This window comes from Macrobrachium nipponense, chromosome 39 (genome assembly GCF_015104395.2).
Source record: "Macrobrachium nipponense isolate FS-2020 chromosome 39, ASM1510439v2, whole genome shotgun sequence".
NCBI lineage: Eukaryota > Metazoa > Arthropoda > Malacostraca > Decapoda > Palaemonidae > Macrobrachium > Macrobrachium nipponense.
Genome location: NC_061099.1, coordinates 4,937,358 through 4,962,092, shown reverse-complemented (window position 1 = coordinate 4,962,092; position 24,735 = coordinate 4,937,358). Strand labels below are relative to the sequence as shown.

The following is a 24,735-nucleotide window of genomic DNA, read 5'->3' as shown; positions in this document are numbered from 1 at the left end:
TGCTACATTTGGTAGCACTGGATGACGCCAACTAGCGGCGGCTGGCGGAAACAGTTTTGTTTACAAACATCCTATGGTCAGGGGTCGGAAACTGGTTTTTTGGTTGAAAACAGATACAAAGTTTATTGGAAATTTAGTGGCGAAATCCGATTATGTCGAGTACTAATACGGTCGTGAACCGGGTCTCTACTGTATTTCATAGCGGAAGTCGAACTTCATTATAAGATACCTTAAAAGTGGTTTGTGTAATGTCTGAAGGTGGGAAATGTGAATCATTACCAATCAGTTGCTTGCAGAAAAAAAGTACATTAAATTCCAGCAAACATGGTGCATAATCTTTATAATCATTACCTGTCAACAAAATTCATTTAAAAATTCTAGAAAACCTTTGATTTAATTTAATACGAAAAAGACTAATATTTTATACAATCCTTCACTTCTCAATCAATTTTGCCACTAATAAAAACTCATATGTTAGCCAATGGCAAAGTAGTTACTAATTTCATGCAAAAAATAAAATTAGAGTAGTTTTTGCATTAATCATTGAGCATGCACAAAGCCACCTTAATCTTTCCTCTGTGATTTAAACTGATACAACAACCATATACTATCTATACTATACAAATTATAAAAATAATTTAATACAGTATGAATACTGTGAAAGAAGGCAATTTTAATTCTTAAGAGCATTGTATTACCACCAAAATGTCTTTTCTGAGGATATTAAACAGCCAACTAACTAATTACAGTGTAAATATTCATTCCCTTTATTACCCCAGACGTCACAATCCATTCTTCACATACTAATGAAATATACGACACTGGAGAAGTTTTTGCTAGCCACACTACGTAGTCATAAAAATGTATATTTTTCACTAATATTTACTATTTACTTCTGAGCTATCACCAATAACTTAATACCTGTTACACCTTTTACAGCAGTTAAATCACACATGCATTTCTCTTTAAGACTTGACAGATAGGGCTTTACAATGAGTCTACTAGGGACATACTTCCACGTAATCTGCCAAAAATTCAACACATAAATGTGAGAAATCCCTGGACATACTAACATTGTGTTTAGAAACTTGTGATTTCCTATCTGTTTTGAATATTACCCATTCACACCGCAAATTTGCTGGTCCATAGCTACTTGCATATGTAATAGCTGTATTTATGCTTCAATTGGATACACAACAGCCATAATGGTGATCAAATGATTAAATGACTAAACACTTGAAGAAAAAGCAAAAAAAAGTTCAAATGTCTAAATAAGCTAAAAAACCAAATTGGAATCTGTTGAAGCTATCATCCTAAATGTAATATATTCCACTATATAGAAATATCTATAGCCCTTATCTTAAACAATAATTTGAATCAGCAGTAAATTTCTAGGTATAATTGTGAAGTTACAAGAACTTCAGCATGAAAATTCTATAGCCATGTCACAAGAGTGTAAGAAGTTTAACTGTTGAAACATACAAAAAATATAAGACATTTTAAAGTCTGCTTCTTAGACACAAACTGCTACTTTTACCAGACACTTGGCTGAACATCAGTAAACATATCCCAATTTTAGCCACTGGCTGAGCTGGGTTGGTGAGTGAAGTTACACAGTCAGGGCAGACCCATTAGGCTCTTCTTGTGAAAGGTGTAGAGGGGAAGGGAAGGAAACTAAAAATAGCTATTTAGGTGGAACAGTAATTCAAACTAAATAAAGCTTACAGCACCATGACAATGCATATATAGTTGGAAGTCTTAAGTTAATCCTTCCACCTGAGTAAATGTACCATGTCACATACACTTACTGGAAATGTGCAGTTGTTTACTAAATTCTCTTCAGGTATGATGCTTCACATTCTGTCTTATAGCATTCAAACAATGTGGATAGTACTGACATATTTTAAAGTACACCATTAATGTTAAAAATAGGTGACTAGTGCAATGTGTTAGCATCTTTAGTGCTGTTTCTCACAAAATAAGGCATGGTCTGAATGCTCAAGATACTCCACGTAAACAGTACAACTCCACAGAATAATCTGGTAACAGTCGACATTTCCCTCCCATATTCCTGGAACAGGGCTTTTAAATCTAGGCCCTTAGTCTTGATCACTTGATAGAAAAGTTGATGAAAAGACTGCCGGTCAACTTTCATGAAAAGGGACGAACCTAAATAAACTTTCCTTTTAAAATCGTACATACATAAGCTCACTTTCTTCAACACAGATTGCAACATGGGGGTTACAAAATCTGGCAAATCTTAAGTCAACTGACACAGAAAAATCTTTCAGACCTATGAGTAACCTTCAAGTGTGAAAATTTACAAAGCTGATGTTCATGGCTTGGGTCACTGACAAAGAAGTCTGCATACTCTTCATATAGGGACCATCAAGTTAGGGCCTTGCATGTAACTAATATATTCTTATGTGCTGTGAACACAATACGTATTTAAGATAAAAGGAAGTATGAGCTACATGCAAAAATAACTGTTATGCCATCATCAATATACAAGGCTTGACAAGGGCTTGATGACAAGCAACACATAAACAAGTAAGTGCCACCTATGAAATAAACTCAAATGAATATTACAACAATGATATTTTATCAAGACCATCAGTCACTCAAATTAGTTACTAAAAGATGGTAAAAACACATACAAGTAAACAGCAGACACAGATGAGAAAATAAATGCAGAAGAGACTGGTAATGATTTAACCCAAATGAACAAATTATGTAGATATAAAGCTGTGACTTGCTTGACTATTGGGCAAGAGCAGGTCTCCCAAAATTCTATGTAACCTCCCTCACCAATACAAGTTCAGCTGGCTGTTACCACTCAATTTACAATTGGTATGCTCTATTCACCAAACTGGAAAAAATGCCTCCTGTAACAGCAATGTTTGCATTTCTTATGAACACCTAGACAATAAAAGGGCCAATTCTGTTGCTGTCATCAGTAAGTGCAAAATTATTGCTAACTTTGGGCTTGGGATGACTAATTATATCAGATTATTTAATTTAATTTGAAGAAAAGACAAACATCAACACAATATAATTTCTTATTCCTTCCACCTCCTTTTAATGATAACAGGTCACTACTACTGCTGTAAAACAATTGTTGTGCAAAGTGCCTGCTGGAAAGAAAATGTTTATTCATTTTTATAATTATTTACCTCAAATAAAATCATCAATTTATTATCTCTTTAACTGTTAATGTTCTTCACAAAATGTTAAGTCTGACCAAATTTTATTTAATGAAATCTGCTATTAAAACAAGCACTATATTGAACTTAGATATTCAGAGCAAAATGTTAAGTCTGACCAAATTTTATTTAATGAAATCTGCTATTAAAACAAGCACTATATTGAACTTAGATATTCAGAGCAAATGAAGCTTTACAACATTTGGTAAACTATAAAGGAAGTTCTTGAGTACTTGGCCCTTCCAGTAAAAAATAAGTTTTAATGAGGCAGAAGTTTGTACTTTGTACATAAAAAACATTCTGTCTTCTCTACTTAACAGGCCTGAATTACATAACTTCTTGAACTATTTTGTTAAAACTATATGGTATATCAAAAGGAAGTTTATCTTGAGGAAGCTTTACAAAAATCAATTTCTAAATCCATTCTTTAAAACCTGTCACAGGATATTCATAACCAACTCTGCAAGCTGCTAACATTCTTTCTTCCTCATCCCCAAACTTACATACTTAATATTTACTTGTTCATGGCACAGCAGATATGCTAAAAACTTATTAGTCAAACCGAGCGAAATATATATTAAAACAAATTTTGCAAGCACTTCACAAGCATGCAAACACAACCAGTTTATGTTAGCTATAAACGCTTACTTCATTTATCATTGTCAAAACTGCGACAAAAAAATTCAAAGCAAGCCCAACAGCAACAGAAAGTTAATAAAATACAAGTGAAAGACGCACGTGCTTTGGCGCAAAAGACATCATCTGTTACTCGTGCATAATTTTATATATGTATCTGAACTTCACTTATCAGCCATAGCATTCTACTGTAGTGAAATTGCTCTCTCTTTTAATGTACCAATCTATCACTTTGTAAGGGTGTATGACCTATACATACTTTTTAATTGAACCTGGCTAGATAACAATATAGATGCCCATTTAATCAGAATCTGCATAAAAAGTACTTACTTCATCTTTTGAATTGAAAACTGTTTGATAACTACAACCACATTATTTCTGTGTTGCCTGAATGACAATTTAAGCAAGAGGGTGAAGGTAGAAATTTTCAAGATACCTGACAAGAACGAGCTGCATGGAAGTTACCATGGAATGCCTCACCTAACCTTATGAGTTTGATTTGATTTATGAAGATTAGGCTATATAAAGCCAAGCACTAGGGCACTTTCGACCATTCAAGAAAACATCCTGATGTAGAAGAAGAAAGGCATCTATATGTATATGCTCAAAGGATGTCAAAAAGCTTCAAATTCAGGGCCAATAAGGGGGAGAATTTCTCCACTGCATGTGCCTTTACATTTAACTGAGGAATTGTTGGAGATATGTATCAAAGACAGATCTCAAACACTGACATAGCTTGGATTTGTGATGAGATGGGATGATGAATGGTAAAAAAAAAGTAGTACGTATTTAAATAATAGGATAATACCTCTAAGAAGACTGAGGAAATCATGAAGACATAAGCCAGATGGGAGTTCAATTATTATTAATAGGGGTTGGGGTTAGTTTTTCCAGACCTCTGAGTCTCAAGTAGACTCTTCTCGGGCTGGTTCTCAGGGATCAATCCTGAGAAGAAAAAAAAAAAAAAAAAAAAAAAAAAAAAAAACAAAAAAAAAAAAAAAAAAAAAAAAAAAAAAAAAAATTAGACTTTATTTGAGAAACCCGTCTTATTTAAAAAATTTATGATTTTATTAATTGAAAAATCCCTGCTTTCCGCAAGAATATTTTTCATTTCCGAACTCCGCAGAATAAATAGATCTTTCCTGGGTCCAATTTTGGGCACTCAACAAGCAAATGCTGTACTGTCATGGGTGTTTGGACATCTGTACATTTCACTGGGTCAGCATGTGTGTTGACATCAAGTGACCATGTGAGAATCTTGTGTGTCCTATACGTAGCCTTGCTAGGATCACCTCTTTTGCTCTTTCCTCCTGTGAGGATGTTCTCCATGCATAGACTTCATTTTTATATTTTTAAGTTTATTTGTCGTTGGCACCGAGGCCCATTCTTCTTTCCAATCCTGGTAAATTAATGTTTTAACTGATTTTACCCAGTCTGACACTGGGGCATATGAAATTGTTGGAGGGATAGTGCAGGCTAATTTGGCTAGCAGAGTCTGCATATTCATTTCCTTTTATTCCCACGTGTGCTGGGATCCAACATATTTCCACTGATATTCCTGATTGGAGGAGTTGATGAATTTTTAGTTTGAATTTCCTGTACTATTTGGTTTGGTTCCTGGTTTATACTGTCTTATTGCACCTATAGCACTACGTGAGTCACTGAAAATAACAGAGACACTTGCTTTTGCCTTCAGATATCATATCTAGAGCCATCTGTATGGCTGTGACTTCAGCAGTAAATACTGATGATATTGAAGGTAGGCTTTTTTTACTTAACATATTTTTCGAATATGCAGATGCTCCTACTCCAACATTATTTTTGGAGCCGTCTGTATATATCATAAATTTGTTGCCTTTTCTTCTAATGTGCTCCAAAGCATGTTGGCGGTACATTTCCGTACTTGTCATTTGTTTTTTGAGTAGGTAAGACAGGGAGGTACATATCTTTACTCTATTTAAAATCCATGGTGGTGGCAATTCCATTGGTGGGTGAAAAATTGGATTCATATTATGTATGTTCATTATGTATCTAGCTCTTTTGGGAAAGAGCTAGTACTATTAACTGCTGTTACTTGATTACAGTTTTGGAAGCAGTAAGTTGCAGGAGACGATCCCGCTTGCAAGAAAAGACTCTTTGTATTGTTATTAAATTACGGTGATTGTTTTAAGGGCAAAACACCTGCCTCCACCAAAAGTGAGTTTGTTGGGGACGATCGGAAAGCTCCTGTGCACAATCGCACGCCTTCATGGTGCACTGCATCGAGAGATTTTAATGCAGATTCTGAGGCGGATGAATATATTGGACAGCAGTAATCTATTATGGATAAGACTGTTGCCTTATATATCATTAATAAAATGTCTCGCTTTGCTCCCCAATTAGTGTGATAACTTTTTAATATGGCAAGGGCTTTGGTGCCCTTGGCTTTAATGTATTTGATGTGTTCTTTCCAATTTAAATGTTGATCAAATATTACTCCTAGATACTTGATTTTTGTACAAAATTGTATTTCAGTGCTATAAAGATGCAGTTTGATTGTTTGGTTCTTCATCCACCTTTTGTCTTTGTAGAAGACGATTGCTTTTGTTTTATCAGTTGAAATATTTAAATCCAACTGAATTTGCCAACTACATATATTTTTGAAATGGCAGTACTGAGAACTCTCTGAGCATGTCTCAAATTACTACTCGTATAGTAAATGACAAAGTCATCAACATATAAACTGTTTTTACACACTTGGTAAATTTATAGTAATGTCATTGATTGCTAAAGCAAACAATGTACAGCTCAAGACACTACCTTGAGGGATTCCTTCTTCCAGTTTATAGGTTTACTGAGTATGAATTTTTCTACTCTTACTTGAAAAGTTCTGTTTGTTAAGAAGTTCTTAATAAATATTGGTAAGTGGCCTCTTAGTCCCTTGGAGTGGAGTTTTTGCATGATGTTATGTTTCCATGTTGTATCGTATGCTTTTTCTATATCAAAAAATATAGCTACTGTTATTTTTTTGTTCAAAGCCTTTTTTGATATGATCTTCTAAATGTGTTAAGGGATCTAGGGTTGATCTGCCAGCTATTGAACCAGATTGTGTTGGTGTTAAAATGGAATTATTCTTTGGTTATTACATACGTTAATCGTGCATTAACCATTTTTTCTAAGATTTTGCATAGGCAACTTGTTAGAGATATCGGTCCTATAATTGGATGGATTACTTGCATCCTTTCCTGGTTTGTTTATTGGAATAATTATGGCATGTTTCCATTTATCAGGAAAGACACGTTTTAGCCAGATACTATTGTAAAATTTTAATAAATATGGATTTAGCTATAGGAGCTAATTTTTCTATCATTTCAAATGATATTTTATATATCCTGGTGCAGAGGGATGGCAAGAGTTGATGGCATTATCTAGTTCATCCATGTTAAAAATATAGTTATATTCCAGGTCTTCAAGAGTTTCAAAATTGAGTATTATATTTTCTTTTGTTTTCTGATACTTTGAAAATGTGTATCTAGGCTGGAGTAAGCACTGATGTTTTCAAAATGTTTCCCAATTATGTTTGATATTTCATAAGTATCATGGTATATTTTTCCATTTAAATGTATTGCACTTCTTGGAGGTCTTATATGTTTTCCATTGATTTTCCTTATCTTTTGCCAGATATCCCTTGTGGATGTGTTTGAAGATATGTTTGAGACATATTCCTTCCATGATGCGATTTTTCAGCTATTACCGTTTTTTCTAAATTTGGCTGTATATTTGTTTATATAGTGGTTTAATGTGGTTAATTGTTATGTTTGTTATAACTATTTTGTTTAATATGTTTATACTATAGGGCATTTTGTCGAGTGATTTAAGGCGAGTTTGAGTCTGTTTAGATTGCGACTCAATATATGTTTTATTTTACTTAATGTTGTTAATGTTGGATTCCACCATGGGACAGGGATTTTGTGGAATGTGTTTTGGTTTTTGGAATACTTTTATCTGCAGCATTTATTATGAAGTTTGAGAAGGATTCACCATGTAGTATTGTGATCTTCATTATGTGGGAATGGTGGTATGTTTCGTGTGTATAGGAAATATTTATCCCAGTTAGCTTGGATATTATATCTTGTAGGTGGCAATATTTTGACATTACTTAAGTAGTTCAGAATGATTGGGAAATGGTCACTTGTGTATGAATCGTCTAGGACGTTCCATTCAAATTTCTCCGCTACATCATTTGAACATAATGAAATGTCAATTGAAGAAAAGGTTAGGTGTGTATTTGAAAAATATGTTGGAAACTTCACTTTCATTGAGACAATACAGGTTGTGTTTCATTATAGTATTCTCTTATGTTGATTCCGGATGTGTCAGTGGGGTTTATTAATATCCCATAATGGATTATGTGCATTAAAATCTCCTACTATAAGTAGTGGTTCCTGTATACTTTTGCTAATAAGTTCAGAAAAATCACTGAAATTTGCATTGGAAATTTGGTTGGCTTATATAAATTTACAAATAGTAATAACTTTTACTTTTATCAGGCATAGACAGTTTAATTGATGTTATTTGATATGGCATAGATGGTATGTCAACAGGTTCATATGTAATGCTATTATGAACGTATATGGCTGTGCCTAATTTTCCACCGTCAGTTGGTGAATAACAGGCAATTTCATAGTGTTGGATATTTGTAGGGTTACTTCCTATATGTTGTAGCATATGCACATTGGGGTGTGGTCTCGTATGATTCTTTGTAATTCACCCAGACGTAGTCGGGTTAAGAGACCATTTATATTCCATTGAATGATTTTATATTCCATTATTGGGAGGAATTGGTGTTAAATTCTGTAAATTGATTGCTGATTTTACTTTGCCTCGTAGTTTATATGCATTTGAATTTATTTGTGGTTTTTTAATCATTGTATTTGTATGTTGGTTATTAGATTCTGCAGTTGTTTGTTTTTCATAGTTGAATATTAATAAGTCTATTTTTGATTTTATAATTTCCTTTTTGTATTTTAAGGATTCAGAACATAATTCGTTCTCATGTTGGTGTGTTAAAGGGGGCAACTCCTTAATTTGGTAAAATTGTCAATGCAATTTCGTACTGTGTCCTCTGTCTTGGTAGTTAGTTGGTTATATGTACTTACAAAGCATTCATTACAACCACAAGATGAGCATGTTTTGGTAACTGTTAATTATTGGTTCAGAAGTTTTTGGTCTAGCTTTAGAAATTTCTGGTTTTGTAATTCTATTGTTCCTTTTCTGTAGTGATAAGGACTGTTGTTTGAGGGGTTATTTGTTTTGTTGTTGTTAATGGGATATTTCGGTCTTGTGGATGGTTGGGGGTGATAGTTATATTTTGGTTTGGTTTAATGGTATGATTTTCATTAGTATTATTTGATGGAATTGTAAAGAGTGCTCTTTACTGTCCAGATGTTGGCTGTTTGATTGAGATTGAGGGTAATTGTGTATTTCCACTTGTGATGAGGTTAGTTTAATATCTTTTTTAAAATGTTCTCCTGGTGTATTTGGAGTCTCTCTGGATTGATTGTAATTTTCAATATTTACTTTTTTTGCCCTTAGGTGGGTTCTTTCTAGAATTCTTTTCTTTTTGCCAGTTCGATTATCATCATTATTTAATTCTTCTATTGGAAGTTCTTTTCCATGGATAACTGAATCATCTATGTTAGTGGTGGTATTGGTTGTTGTAATATCACTTTTATTGGGTTGTTTCAGTATTATTGGTATGAAATCCAGTTCCATGTTTATACTATCTTGTTTGTCATTGTGCTGTTTGATGTCTTGATTTTTTAGTCACATTTGAAAAGGTTGGTGGGGGTTTTGGATGGATTGTTAACGCCTCTTACTTTTAGCTCAAGTCTGGCTTCCATGACTGACATTCCTGTACTATTTATTAACAACTGAAGTTCTGTGTTATATTGGTAAAATGGACACTCCTTAGATTTTGCGTGATGGGCTAGTCCACAATTAATACATTTTGATTGATTACAGTTCCAATTAGTGGTATGGTCATCTGATGCACAGACTGCACATATAGCCTTATTACGGCATCTTTTGTATGTGTGTCCATACCTTGAGCACTGTGTACATTGTAATGGTTTAGGAACAAAGGACGAAACTTCTCTATTTTGTCCAAGAATTTTTATTTTAAATGGCAAGTCTTGGCCTGTAAATTTTATTTTGGCAATGTTGATATTTTTACTTTTATCTTTCCTACTTGAAATAGAGTATATTTCTAAATCGTGGATATTGTTATATCTCAATTTTAGGGAGTCTAGCAATAGTGTTTGAAGGAAGCTCCTGCTCGCTATTGGGTAGGATGACTGTACCCTGTACATAATTCAATGTTTCGTGGCTTGTAATTATTACCTTTATATTATTTATTTCTGTTATACTTAAAAGGCAGTGGACTGCTTTTTATTGGTTACTTGGATAAGCCATTCATTGTCCTTTGATGTGTCTGCATTCCATGTCTTGTGTTGGATATATGTTAAGTAATTTGTTTTCTAGCATCGCTGCTGAGATTTTGTTGTCAGCTTTGGAGGACTAGAAATCTTGACCAATTGTCCTGGTCCAAAGAGGTCATCAAAATGTACCAATGTGGGATTAAGTCGGTAATTTTTGTTTCTCTTTGGTCATTGTTTATGTATGTTGCTTGTCTATTATGATTTTTATATTTTTCTGTATTGCTGGGAGGATTATTTGTCTCTAATTCAGAATTATTGTTCATCATATATGGTTCCATTGTTACGATGTTGGAGTTTACCAATTTATTTTTGTTTGTTTCTTTTTATTTATGCACTATAGGTTTGGTTTTCGGCTCTGCTGCTTTACTTGGAACAGGGTGTTCCTAAAAAAAAAAAAAAAAAAAAAAAAAAAAAAAATTCTTGAAAAGATATCATTGGCCCTTCGCGAAGTTAAATCTTCTGCCAAAGGCACAAGTGAGAAAGGACTCCCAAATGTCCGCATCCCTTACCCTACCCCAAAAGGGGATGGCATAACATGATTAGTATGGCCCAAGTGTAAGCAGAACCCGCTTGCTAGGACTAAGAGTATTATGTTAATACAATTTCCCCATCCTAATCACATTATGGGCAAACTGGATAGAATGCCGAGAGTTCTATTCCTAGAACCAGGCCCCCTGGAATCCGTGGTCCAGCTCCACAGAATAGTTCCGCCTGAAAAACAGGTCCGAACATTGTCGGGTAGATGATGGATCTACCACAGTTCTCACTATTTAGCTTCGGATTTACTTTAAACACGTTAAGCCATGATATGTTTTCTCATTTATTTGCTTTCAAAAATTTTGGCAAAAAATGGAAAAGTCCACATAAGTTACTCGAAAATATATAATGTCATATGGGACTCTTGGGTTCGAACCTGGGAAGAGATTCCTGAGGTTCGAGAGCCCCCTCACCACGTCAAGGTGGTCCCAAAATGAGGGGGGATGGAGTTCAAGCAGGAAGACCATGAGAGACTGAAGAGACCTAATTTCCTATATCTCACCACATACAGGGGAAAACTGATGTAAGCCTTCAAACGATGATGAAAAATACAAAAGCACAAGGTTAACAATATTAAATCTCTCGAGCCAAACTGAAGAATGAGTGAAGTAAATGTATATTTGCATCTGTGCATGTGTAGTAGAAGGGGCCTCTCAATCTTGAACTGTACAAATAGGTGCAAAAGGGATTTTGTTGCATGGAAATAAGGCAACTTTTGATTAATAGGGTTGTGGTTAACAAACATATATCATGTTGATAACTATATAAGCATATCTAACCTTAAATTGTATGGTATTTACCGGTATGTTATTTTCAACTCGAAAGTTAGATGATGACATTGCCATCATCATCAAATACAGAATAACAATAAGAATAATCTCATAAAATTGTCTTGTGTTAAATACAATATAAGTCTGAAGGAATCACATTTAAAATTTACCCAGAACATTCTTGAATGCATGAGTACTAAAATTGATTTTTTCAACAACTGCACAATAATCCTACATGTTTAAATCCACCAATAACAGCTGTTGTGTATCAGACCCACATTCTCCTTTCAGTTTCCTTTTAAGCATAAAAGTCAGTAATATCATCTACTTTCTGTCCACAAGAATACGTAAGTGGTAGCTATACCTCTAGATCACATATTTGAATATCATGATTTCCAATACCTTATCCCCAAAGTAATGGCAGAAAACGTTTCAGCACTGTGATTAATTTGCCCAAGTTACTCTGCTTGTCATATGAACATCTCCATTAAACTTTGCAAGAGAGAAAAATTATCATGCAACATTAATACAAAATGTCAAACATAACCTTTATATGCAAAATGATACCCAGCTTTAGGAAGAATAACAATACAAAAATTCACATGGTTTACCTTACATCCAAAGGAAATTAATGAAAAAGCTTTGACAGTAAAACACATGCATAAAAAAAAAAGCATCCTAAGAATTAGGTCAATCATGGCATTGAAAGATCAACAACCCCAACAGATTTGCAATAAATGCTTCCATATAAAAGTATATTATTATAATAGTCACAATAGCAATTCACAGAACTGAATCCAAGTAATATAATAAACATCCATTCAAAAGAGCTAAATGCAGTGCAGTAAACAAAGTTTATTTGAAACATTGGAGACTAATATATCAATTCAATGGTTTATACATATCACTGTGCATTTTTTATTTACCTGTATTTAAGTGGAACTAATCATCATTTCGCAACCTGTCTACCTGTTCTTCCAGCGTTGTCTATCCTTCCTCTAAAATAGTGCCTGCTTTACTAAGATTACTGATATGCAGAAACATTTTGACAGGTGGTTTGGCAAGTAATATACGGTAGGGTAAGTAACATAACATACTTCATAAAGTCGAAATATATGAATACAGGCATTTGTTCCCATAATTCAGGAATGTTATAAAAAAAAAATTTACTTATTGCATGTTTTTCAATAGTACCACTAAATTTTCTGATGGGACTTGAGGGTTAATGCTGACAAAACACATTAAAACTTCACTTTTTCAGAGCAAAAACTTAGGGAAGCAATACACTCATAACTTAACGTTACATCCAGAACAAATCCTCTTTAAAAAGTCACCAACTCATATCTACTACTATCCACCCTGAGAATACCAAAAGAGTATTATAAGACCTGTAGCTCTAACAAAAATTACTTTAACCTCATGTTTTAACTTGCAATATTCTAAGTTCTTGGGCCAACTGGACACCATTCATTAACAAAAATTATGATACATCAGTTTCAACTTGCTCCTACAGCTGATAAAACCAAGATTTTCTTTTCTTTAACAGTGTGTTCTGTACTTTCATTTTAAGTTAACAAAAGTATACAAGACAAATATTATAGTGCGTTTACTTTCCTATTAAGATCACTGTGGTGTGGCTTGTACCGATATCATACGTTGCCAATTTTCATGATATGGTAATCATATTAGCTTCATGGAGTCTACTGAAATAGTTTTCATTTCTTGAAATGTGGTTCTTTGTTTGCATCAGATATTTTGAATATATCTTATTTCGTATATTCTTTGTTAAAACCTGTTTCATTAATGAAAATGCAGATATGGCATATTTTTCCCCAGTGATGCCAGATCTGAGTATAGGGGACCTATGATTTTTAAGAGGATTTAAAAGGTCATGGTCAATATCATTAAAGGATACTCGCTCTCGATCAGCCACTGTGATAATTATGGAGAGTCCAGCCCCCGTAAACGTCTTCACCCACCACCTGAGGCCAAGGAAATAGTCTATAATTTCCTGAAATACTTCATTTTACAAAAACATCATGAAGGTCCTGTAACTGATATTTCGAAGGCTATCCAGAGAACATCTGAAGCAACAAAAGTGTCAGAAATGACTATTCATAGACTTAAGAAGCAAAAGAGGCGGGAAATATAGTGGAATCTCCAGTGTTTCAATAAAGAAAACAGAAAGTCTTTTCTAAGGGCATAATAGATCGATTGACTTATGAATTTATGCTTCAATTCCAAACACAGGCGCCAACAGGCCATTCAGCGCATCTATAATTATAGAAAGAGAAAGAAGGAATAGCTAAATGGAATCTGGAATGAAAATTAAAAAAAAAAAAGTGAACAGGGAAGAAGCAAACCACTTCCCTCGACTCCCAAGGTCTAAAGCGAATCCTCCTAAGAAGGATTATATCTGCAAGAAGCATTTAATGGGACTTACATACCCGTAGATATGACAACTCTGCCTTTTCTACTTGGCCCCACCAAAGCAATCTTAGAAAAGTAAACACATTATAGTTATGCCCCACAACAAAAGAGAATCATTTCTATACTAACATAACCATTTAAGGCAAAAAGTTCTCAAGATTTACCAGAAAATGGCTAATGAATCTGCTCTCCAAAATCCTAAATCATCAAAAACAAGCTATTGTCAAAAATACTCAAGCACAGACTTCTCATGCACAAGCAGTCTCAAATGAGCACCTGATTAATTTTAGCAAAATTATATATTTGATTTTTGTTCCACAACATGCTTCTGAAATTCTACTTTTCCAATAAAATTTAATTCATTTTTCCAATAAAAGTTGGGCAGGGAGCACTACACAAATCCAAAATTCCAGAATATACCAAATACTGGAAAGTGACCAGAAAATCGTACTTTGCATCTAATACATGTAGTATAATGTTTCTTTCATGGCATCTATAACAAAACAGAAACAGTGTCGTATATCCTTGATCCTACTTGAAGCTCCACACCCCAACAAAATGTGAGTAATCCACATTACCTAATGATCAATGCAAAACACATAAAATGAGGTAAAATAACATTTAAAAACACATCACTTAAAACTCTTCCTAATAAAACCATTCCCCTTCATATAAACTATTTCACGAAGTTGGCTCAAAGTTGGAAAAACCCCAATCTGTCATCTCAAAAAGATCTCGCCATGCTGGTTAAGAAATCTAAACATAAACCCAAGGAAAAATTGCAACAACAAGCCCTAAAAGTCTGACCGCATACTACCGACATCTCAAAGGTTTGAACTTTAGCTATATACCAGAAAATAAAATTGCAAACTTTAATACTATATCTATGGCGCACATTAATTAAAAACAACTAAAATGAGATGCCTCATTAAACAGGACTGATGCTCTTCATAATAAATGAGCTGTATTGATTACAAAAAAAAAAAAAAAAAAAAAGAATATTAAAGTTCCATAGTCATCTAACACTACAGAATTAATTCCCATGTAGACACCTGGTTTGTCTCTCACAACAAGACTAAAGAAGGAATTCATTGTAGATTTATCTCTGTTTTTCACATGGCACAATTCACTTCATATGCTAAGTAAACACTACATACACATTGAAATGTAGTATTCTTTAACTTCAAATGCATCAAATTTAGGTAATTGAATTGACTACAGAATTTAGGCCAAAGGCCAAGCACTGGGACCAATGAGGTCATTCGGTGCCGAAACATAAATTGACAGTAAAAGGTTTGAAAGGTGTAACAGGATGAAAACCTCAAAGCAGTTACACTATGAATCAATTGTCAGGAGAAGGTGGAAACTAGATGTAAGAAAGAGAATATGAAAGGAGGTACAGTACAAGGAACGAAAGGGGTTGCAGCTAGGGGCCGAAGGCATGCTGCAAAAAACCTTAAGTAATGCCTACAGTACACTGCATGAAGACGGAGTACTTGAATTAAAACCATGTCTGATTTTTCACAATCATATCAAGTTTATACCAATTCACAGCAGTGCTTCTCTTGGTTATTCACCTTGACTGATTATCATAAAGATAATATGCTATTAGTACCACCATTATTTAAAAACAGTTGCATCAAATAAAAAGTTTCATCAAGCCTGTATCTCATTTCTACTCTCAATGGGATTGGAAAAAAAAAGTTGTTAACAGGACAAGACGAGATTAAACAGAATGGATGAGAAGTAAATGAAAGAAAACCAAACAGCTACTGGTCAAAAGTGTTTCTGCAAAGAACCTTTAGTACTGCCTAACAATTTACCATATTCCTACAAGGATTCTTTTTGTTTAACAATAATTCAAGTTCTTCGTAGGATCGTCCTTGAATTTTGACTATAATGATTAGTGGAACTAGCAAAACAAAAACAAAAAAACTGTATGGCAAGATAACAAAAGGATAAGATGAAAGGTAAAAATTTGAATGTAATGGAATTGCACGGTAAGAATGCTGTAAAGAAAAGAACCTTTGGTACAGTCCACAGTGAACCATAATAGGCACACTGCAGGCAGTATGACACCACCCACTGGAAAGATATAGCATGAAGAAGTATTGTTTACCAATACACAAAATAATAATTTCCTTTTGAGGATCTCCAATCATACAAAACAAAAATTATTTTAGCACTAAGCAGCATACATTGAAGTCTAACATGGCTCAGTTTACTAAAAGTCAGCAAATGAACTGGCCTTGAAGGAACATTCTGTGAATCAGTGAAATTCAACCCACACCTTTGACCTACTATTAGGGTTAATGAACTTTCAATGTCACAATCAAATCGGCACTTCTAAAATTTCAATCCTCATAACCCCCTACATTCCAAGAAAAATAAGACCAAACCCATTGTGAACATATACTCATCGTGAAAATTTTACTCTGTAGTCAATACAAGCAGCATACATACTGCATAAATATTTTGGCTCTGTTTGGCTCTGTTACACTGCTAATGTATATAATTAGTATATAATTAGTTCGCAGTGTGTTAATCTAAATACAGGAAGAAAAAAACATTCTGCACTGTTGTTAATTTTAAAGCAATTGTAATGACTTAATACACAAATGATACAGAGTAACATTTTTCACTTGGGGATATCAAATTGCAAGTTCTGGAATTAGACAGTCTATCTGTACCATGATTTAACAGTCTGTCAAAACTGATAAGGAACAGAATCAAATACAGTAAAATGAAATCATTAATCAACCCAATTTTCAAAGCAAGAAAAATGCAAGATAAATGACAACTAATAATTAACCAGGTATACATAAGTGCCTCACTACTACACATACTATTGTGCTAATAAGGTGCCATATTGTGTTTAAACAAGTCAAAATAACAGCAGATAGAAGCAAAATGAGGCATATCAACAATCAAAACCATAGCCTTGTTTTCACTTGGATTCAAGACAATATTTATACTTTGTGCTCTGGACTGACTTTTCAAATGGCAGGACAGGACTGCTCTAATATGCTACATATGTAAAAAAAGAAGCTATGGCACCGACATCTAAGGAATGTCAAAGCAAATGGTTTCTAACACAGTCATCATAACTGGAATGCTATTGTGCATGAAGGGTAAAAAAACTGTGAGAGAAAACGTACGGGATGTACTTCATGTGTGTGTCATGGGGAAGCAGGTTGTGTGGAGGTGGGGGGCTAGGGTCATGTGGGGCCCTCCGGCATCGTGTAATGATTCGGATGGGCAGCCGAACAGTCCGACATGAGCCGATAGCGACCCACGTAGCGCTCTGGACAGTGGCCATCTGAGGGCGGGGGGTTATTGGTCGCTTAATTCAAGCAAGCACTGTCCACAACATTTGGTGAATCACTCCTCCTTTTAACTTTGCATGTGTAAGTGTGTTAAAAAACAGCTTGTAAACGAGCCCACAGGTTCCATAACACTTCAGTCAGATATGGCTCTTTAAATCATAATAAGAAAATGACTATCAACTTGAAAAATGGACTTCTTAATACTAAACTTCACCAAATCCACTAATTTTCAACATCAAATTCCATTTAAGGAACCATGGCTGACTGACAATGTACAAAAATCACTACAAAATCTGTGAAGCTTTCTCTGAGCTAAGAGCTTAAACTTAGTGCTCAAAATGTTATATAAATAAATAATATTTACTGAGGTGCTGCAAACTGTAGCTGCTTCGAATACCCTTTGAGCCTAAAGGGGCAAAAAAATTTATCAGTGTATTTTGCAACCAGGTGAAAGGAACTATCTGCACTCTTAACGAGACTACAGATGTGACGGCAGTCCTGCTATTTCTCTTTTGTAACAGATAAAAGAACAAAAAGAAAAAGGCATCTCATCTGGGCAACAGCTCTTTCAATCGTGCAAATAAAATATATACTGCAATGACATAAATTATCATCAATTTGTGAAAGCATGTGAAAATGCACTATCAAAGAGCCTACTTTTTTCTTCAAACGAACAATTATTTCTCTACAATATTATAAAAAATAATGAACTCTCAGCTGCATAGTTTCACATGAAATCAGTAGAATAAGTGTTTTTAATCCTTTAAAATACAATAACAAGAACAGTGTTTATTACCCAATACCCATTCAATAATTTACAGAACAAATATAAACAACTTCCTTGGCAATTGCTTTGTTACTCTCAGTGATCAGTAAGTAGTGCTGTATCTGAGTACATCACCAACTTACTAAGACATTAGACACTGATACTTCAAGCTGAAAATCTAAACCCGAATCATTCCATGATACCAGAATTATTTTTACCTAAACAATTCTTCTCTCCTAAACCACATCTGTATGCATTCCAAACTCCTACATACTCATATTATACCACATTGCTGCATTGTCGCAACATTCAAATAAATAAATGTTACAGCAAAACATAGTATCCTACAAAACATGGCAGTTTCTTTTATATTTTTCCTATTCAAATAAAAATCCTATCAGAAAACCTTTGGAATTTCGATAACTGTTTTGAACCCTTGGCCATTTAATAATTTTTCGGAAGCTATCTTCTGAATTTATCTTGTTGTCTGTTACCATGTAAATATCAATGAAATAAGAGAGCACACAGTGAATCCTTACTGGTGATAAACTGCAGCACTGATAACTGGGTAAGATTTACTGGATAGTAAAGAATTCACACATAAATATTTGATTTCATCACTACCACAAAGTTCTCAGAATATAACAAAGTATGTAATCACATTTACATATACCTTAAGAAAGCTGTTTCAGGATCAACATGTAGTCAATAATACTGGAATTGAAAACCAAGGACAGAAATCTTCCAAATAACCGAGACCCATGTTCCTTGAATAATAACTCCATCTTTACAAATGGAAACAGGATGCAAATATTGAAGGGTTCTCAGCAAGTAGTATTTTGGGACATGGCTGCTAACCATGTCCCTTCACCCACTTTTCCACAAGAGAGAATAACAATGGTTTTTTCACCAGAGTTCAAAACTATCTAAAGATTTCGGGGGTAAATATACTTCGGGGGTAAATACGTATACTTGCTGAAAAAAGTTCAAATCACAGTTAGCTCTCATTTGTTACTCATTTTGTTTGCTCATCTTTGTTTCTGCCAGTTTTGACAAACATAAAAAATATAACCTACTAAAGAAATTTCTAAAAAAAAAAATCTGCACTTTATGACCACATAAATAATAAGATACCTTTTAATGTAAAATGAAAAAAATTAAAGCACACAACTGTCACCATACAATCAAACAATAAGCGAGTCACTGCTAACAGAATATGCAACTTCCCTTTCCCAAATTCTACAGGATCCCCTTCTCAATGCTTATGAGCTCTTCGCCTTTTTCTAATTTCAGAATTACGTATATAATATTCTGGTTGTCCTACTAGGCTAATGTTATTTCAATATATGGATACTGTACTGTACATTAGTATTACATATTTTTATTATTATTATTAAGGAGGAGACCTCCTCTGAGGGCAGTAGTTGAAAATTGTAGCCATTTCCACAGCAACTATTTTATATGGAATCTTCTCTATTCTTCTTACAGTCTTCTTTTCATCAGCATGTAGCTGGTACATCAAGTTTCCAAGAACACAAAGATTTCTGTTGTCTTAGGGTTATTATTATAAAGTATTAGTATGCCTAATAATTGGATAACCTCCACACTTCCAATTACATCTAGGAACAGTCGCTTGTCTTTCTCCTCTTCTTCACGCAACAAAAGGGACTCAGGACACCTCATACCCAATCTAGGTGACAGCACATCACCCATTCCAGGTACAGTCAATCCAGGAAACTGCAATCTCCCTTTTGACTGAGGAAATGACGTCAGTCTTCGACCAATTTACCCATCAGACAAGGAAGATCACGATGGAAATTTTTAACCATGCCCATGTCTTCCACTAGTTTTAAAGTTTCCTGGCTTTAACTTTATTTATTTCATTATTTATCACATTCACATGTATTCATGGTAAATTTGAAGCTAAAAGTGCTGTTACTACTACTACGTATTACAAAGTAATTGTATTTTACCTACAACATGACTGCTAGTCAGTCAATCAATGTACATTAAGAATTACATTACAAAGAAGTCATACTATTCTATGATCACTTCATACTTGCCTATTGTGAAATACCTATGTATGCAATTATAAAGAGTATATTTTCTGTATATTTCAAGTTCAAGTCACTGATTTCTAAGTCCTTCCTAGTAGCCACAACTAAGTTCTGACAGTTCAATTACTATGTTCACTAAGTGTATCAAGTGTCATGATATTCTTCTTCAAGGGTAATTATGAAAATGGTAATTCTGAAGGATAAATGTCTAAATTTAATTTCCTACAGTGGAAAGTTTGAGAGACAACTAGCAAAAGGTATGTAAAAAATAATGTTAAGTGATTTCAAGAAAGTAACGAACTCAAACGTCCCTGATAGTAGTCAGGTGAATAATCATTAATAAAAATTTTGTGTCATTGGGGCTGAGGATTACTAAAATATTGTAAGTTATCACCCCAAACAAAGAACAGACTGCTGGATCAAGATTTACTTGTTTGTTCTAGTCTGTGAATTGTATCGAGACCTAGCAGAAACTAGATCAAGAGTAAGTTCATCCCCTACACTATACTCCCTTTGGGATAGCTTGTACCTCAGGTGTCTTGACTACCTGTAAACATTCTTGCACTTTAGGCTATCACAATACTTTATGTATCAATGCTCAAGATATTTGATGGCAACAAATGGTGATGCTGACTAAAGGTGTAAGATATTGTACATTTGAAACATAGGATGCAAATGTTTGCACGAGAATCCCATTTAACACAGAAGATAAGAAACTAATTTCACCTGGTTAAGGAAGTTAATTCTGTTTTTATAAATAAGAAATACAGTACGCAAGAGACATGATTAACATTCATGGCACAATGATAACGGATGCACAAGATACCAAGCGATAACAAGTGACGTAAACAAAGATGTGAACAAGTCCAAGGAAGACAAGCACTACTATGCATTGCACATTCAGTGAAGAGCAAACAAAGACTGCAAACAATGGCATACATTATCAAAATGGTCAGACATACTACCAGCCAACATCCACTCCAAGCCTGTCTCACTCACATATGTACTGCTAAATTTCATCCATTTATGGTTGCCTCAGTCAGGCTACCACAAGGTGATTATTGCAGTGGAAATCTAGCCTGATAGCGTGTTGTTTTTTACCAAACTTTTTCTACCACATTGACTTCCTAGTACATACATCAACCAATGCTCTATACAGCCTTCACTTCAACATTATGGAAATATAAGAGCAAATATTACAACACCTACAGCAGCTAGCTGTATACACAACTTCTAACAAAGGTATTACTAAAATAATATGAAAAATAAACTTACCAAGGACAGCAAGGCCACAACCAAAAATTTTATATCTGCCCTAATTTGCAATTTTATTAATCCTAGAGTTTAGAGTATTACACATATTTTTCTGCTTTATTTTAAAAAAACTTTTATCATTCAACAGGAACATAACCACTTCATGAAACATGTTATTGTTATTATACAATTAAGTTTGTTCATACTTACCTGGCAGATATATATATAGCTGTATTTTCTGAAGTCCGACAGAATTTCAAAACTCGCGGCACACGCAGTGGGCGGCCAGGTGGTAGTACCCATTCCCGCCGCTGGGAGGCGGATATCAGGAACCATTCCCATTTTCTATTCATATTTTATTAATGCCCCTGTCTCCTGAGGGGAGGAGGGCGGGCAATTTATATATATCTGCCAGGTAAGTATGAACAAACTTAATTGTATAATAACAATAACATTTTGTTCATGCCACTTACCTGACAGATATATATATAGCTGAATCCCACCTTCGGATGGTGGGAAGAGACAGAATAGGATTTTTTAGGAAACTTAAATTAAGTAGATGATATACATCTTGGTTCCTCACCTGTTAGCAAAGTAGACTCTGTGATTACTGTCACTTAAGGCTGCTTTTGCTTAAATCAGAGTTGCCAGCCAGGTGGAGACCTGTAGTGCTGGTGCGCTCTGGATGATCTGTCAACGGGTACGAGACCTCAACGTGACCAGACCATCGAGCCATACATATGAGGGCAACGAAGCAACTGACCACCACCTGACCAACTATCCAAAAAAACCCTTAAAACTAACTAAAGGATGGGAGATCTTCACATAAGACTCACCACAACCTAAAAACACAACAATAAAACTAACCTAAACCTAACTAAGGGATAGGGAAAGAGCTACTTCCGGACCCCAAGACTGTGTCCGCAGAAACGTCATGGCCCCAGTGAATTACAGTCGTCATAAATCGTTCTCACATCCCTTAGGTAATGTGAGGCGAAGACGGAGTTACTCCTCCAAAAGGTGCAATCAAGAATGTCCTTGATTGACATATTCTTTTGGAAGGCAAGAGAGGTAGCGACAGCTCGAACTTCGTGAGCTTTCACTCGTAAGAGGCTCAAATCAGTCTTCTGGAAAGATGAATGAGCCTCCTTAATGACGTCCCTCAGAAAGAAAGCAACAGCATTCTTAGATAAAGGTAACTCTGGTCTCTTCACAGAGCACCAGAGATTACCTGAGGGACCTCTTACCTCTTTTGTTCTATGTACATAGAACTTGAGAGCCCTGACCGGGCACAGGGCCCTCTCTCGGTTCTTGGCCCACCAGACTTGACATACCCTTGATCTCGAAAGTTTTCGGCCAAGGATTCGAAGGATTTTCATTCTTCGCCAAGAAAGTTGGGTTCAAAGAGCAGACAGCATTGTCTCCTTTGAATCCCACTAACTTACTAAAAGCTTGTATTTCACTAACTCTCTTAGCCGTCGCCAGAGAAGTTAGGAAAAGAGCCTTCCTTGTCAAGTTTCGAAGAGACGCTGCCTGAAGAGGTTCGAAAGGACTTGACATTAAGAACTTAAGAACCACGTCAAGGTTCCATGAAGGAGGTCTCATTTATTTTGAGGAATCTTCGAAGTCTCGAAAGATTTTAAAAGATCATGAATGTCTTTGTTGTCAGAAAGGTCAAGGCCTCTGTGCCTAAAAACCGCTGACAACATGCTCTTATATCCCTTGATGGTAGGGACCGCTAATTTCTGCACATTCCTGAGAAAGAGCAGAAAATCAGCTATCTGGTTCACAGAGGTCGAGGAAGAGGAAACTCCCTCCTTTTTACACCATGCCCTGAAGGAAGCCCACTTCGATTGGTAAACAGCTCTTGTAGAAGCACGTCTTGCATTTGCGATTGCTCTCGCAGCTGCTTTCGAAAAAACCTCTCGCTCTGGCCAACTTTTCGATAGTCTGAACGCAGTCAGACTCGAGCGGAGAGGTTTTGGTGAAACCTTTCGAGTGAGGCTGTTTGAGTAGATCTTTCCTCCAGGGCAATGTCCTTGGAAAGTCTACAAGGAAAGACATGACCTCTGTGAACCATTCTCTCGCTGGCCACATCGGAGCGATCAGGGTCAACCTTGTCCCTTCTGAGGCCGCAAACTTCCTCATGACTTCCCCCAAAATCTTGAATGGTGGGAAGGCGTACAGATCTAGACCCGTCCAATTCCAAAGCAACGCGTCCACAGCGATCGCTTCTGGATCCAGGACCGGGAGCAATAGAGGAAGTCTCTTGGTCCTTGACGTCGCGAATAAGTCGACCAGAGGACGTCCCCACAACCTCCAAAGGTCTCGACACACGTCTTTGTTTAAGGTCCATTCCGTCGGTAGGATTTGTTCCCGACAACTGAGAAGATCGGCCCTGACGTTTTGCACTCCTGCAATGAACCTCGTCAGGATCGTCACCTTTCTTCTCTTCGCCCACAGCAGAATCTCCCTCGCCAGGAAAAACCAAAGTTCTGGAGTGTGTTCCTCCCTGATTCTTCAAATAAGCGAGTGCTGTGGTATTGTCTGAGTTTACCTGAACAATCTTGTTCTTCAAACTCCTTTCGAAGAACTGCAGAGACAGAAAGATTGCTGCAAGCTCTTTGACATTTATGTGCCAGGCTACCTGTTTCCCCTCCCCAGGAGCCTGACACTTCCTTCCCTCCTAGTGTTTGCTCCCCAGCCCGTGATGGAAGCGTCGGAGAACAACACTAGGTCGGGGCTCAGAAAGACTTAGGGACACGCCCTCCTGTAGCTTCTGTGGGTCGAACCACCATCTTAGATGGTTCTTTATTGGAAGAGATATTCTCAATATGGCATTGAGATCGTCCTTGGCCTGTCCATCCATCCGCAAGGAAAACTGGAGAGGCCTGAGGTGCAGTCTTCCCAAGGAAACAAAACCTTTCTAGCGAGGAAATGGTTCCCAGCAGACTCATCCATTCCCTCGCCGAGCAAGTCTCTTTCCCTAAGAAGGCCGAGATCTTTTCTAATCCTAGCCGCTGACGTTCCTGGGACGGAAACGCTCGAAAAGCCACTGAATCCATCTGAATCCCCAAGACACGATGGACTGTGTCGGGGTCAGATGCGACTTTTCGAGGTTGACAAGAAGTCCCAGGGACTTTGCTAGGGCTAAAGTGAACTGCAAGTCCTTCAGACACTTTTCTCTCGACGACGCTCTGATCAGCCAGTCGTCGAGGTACAGGGAAAACTCTTATCCCCGAAGAGTGTAGCCACCTCGCCACATTCTTCATGACTA

At 35.8% G+C, this 24,735-nt stretch overlaps 1 protein-coding gene across 9 annotated transcripts in view; it reads right to left on the bottom strand.

Annotated features, from left to right (window-relative positions):
• LOC135210060 (phosphatidylinositol 3,4,5-trisphosphate 3-phosphatase and dual-specificity protein phosphatase PTEN-like) overlaps positions 1 to 24,735 on the bottom strand; it is an 81,551-nt gene that overhangs the window by 32,196 nt on the left and 24,620 nt on the right. For 3 of the 9 annotated variants that reach the window (XR_010313444.1, XR_010313443.1, XR_010313446.1), the window contains one exon: positions 17,214 to 17,374. The exons of 5 other annotated variants lie outside the window; for them this stretch is intronic. Coding sequence is in view for 1 of the 4 variants with exons in the window: in XM_064242853.1 (XP_064098923.1) it covers positions 17,746 to 17,787 (42 nt within the window). In the remaining 3 variants the exon portion in view is untranslated. Of the gene's footprint in view, positions 1 to 17,213; positions 17,375 to 17,745; positions 17,788 to 24,735 lie in introns of all 9 variants that reach the window. One more of the 9 variants, XM_064242853.1, reaches the window with a different exon arrangement.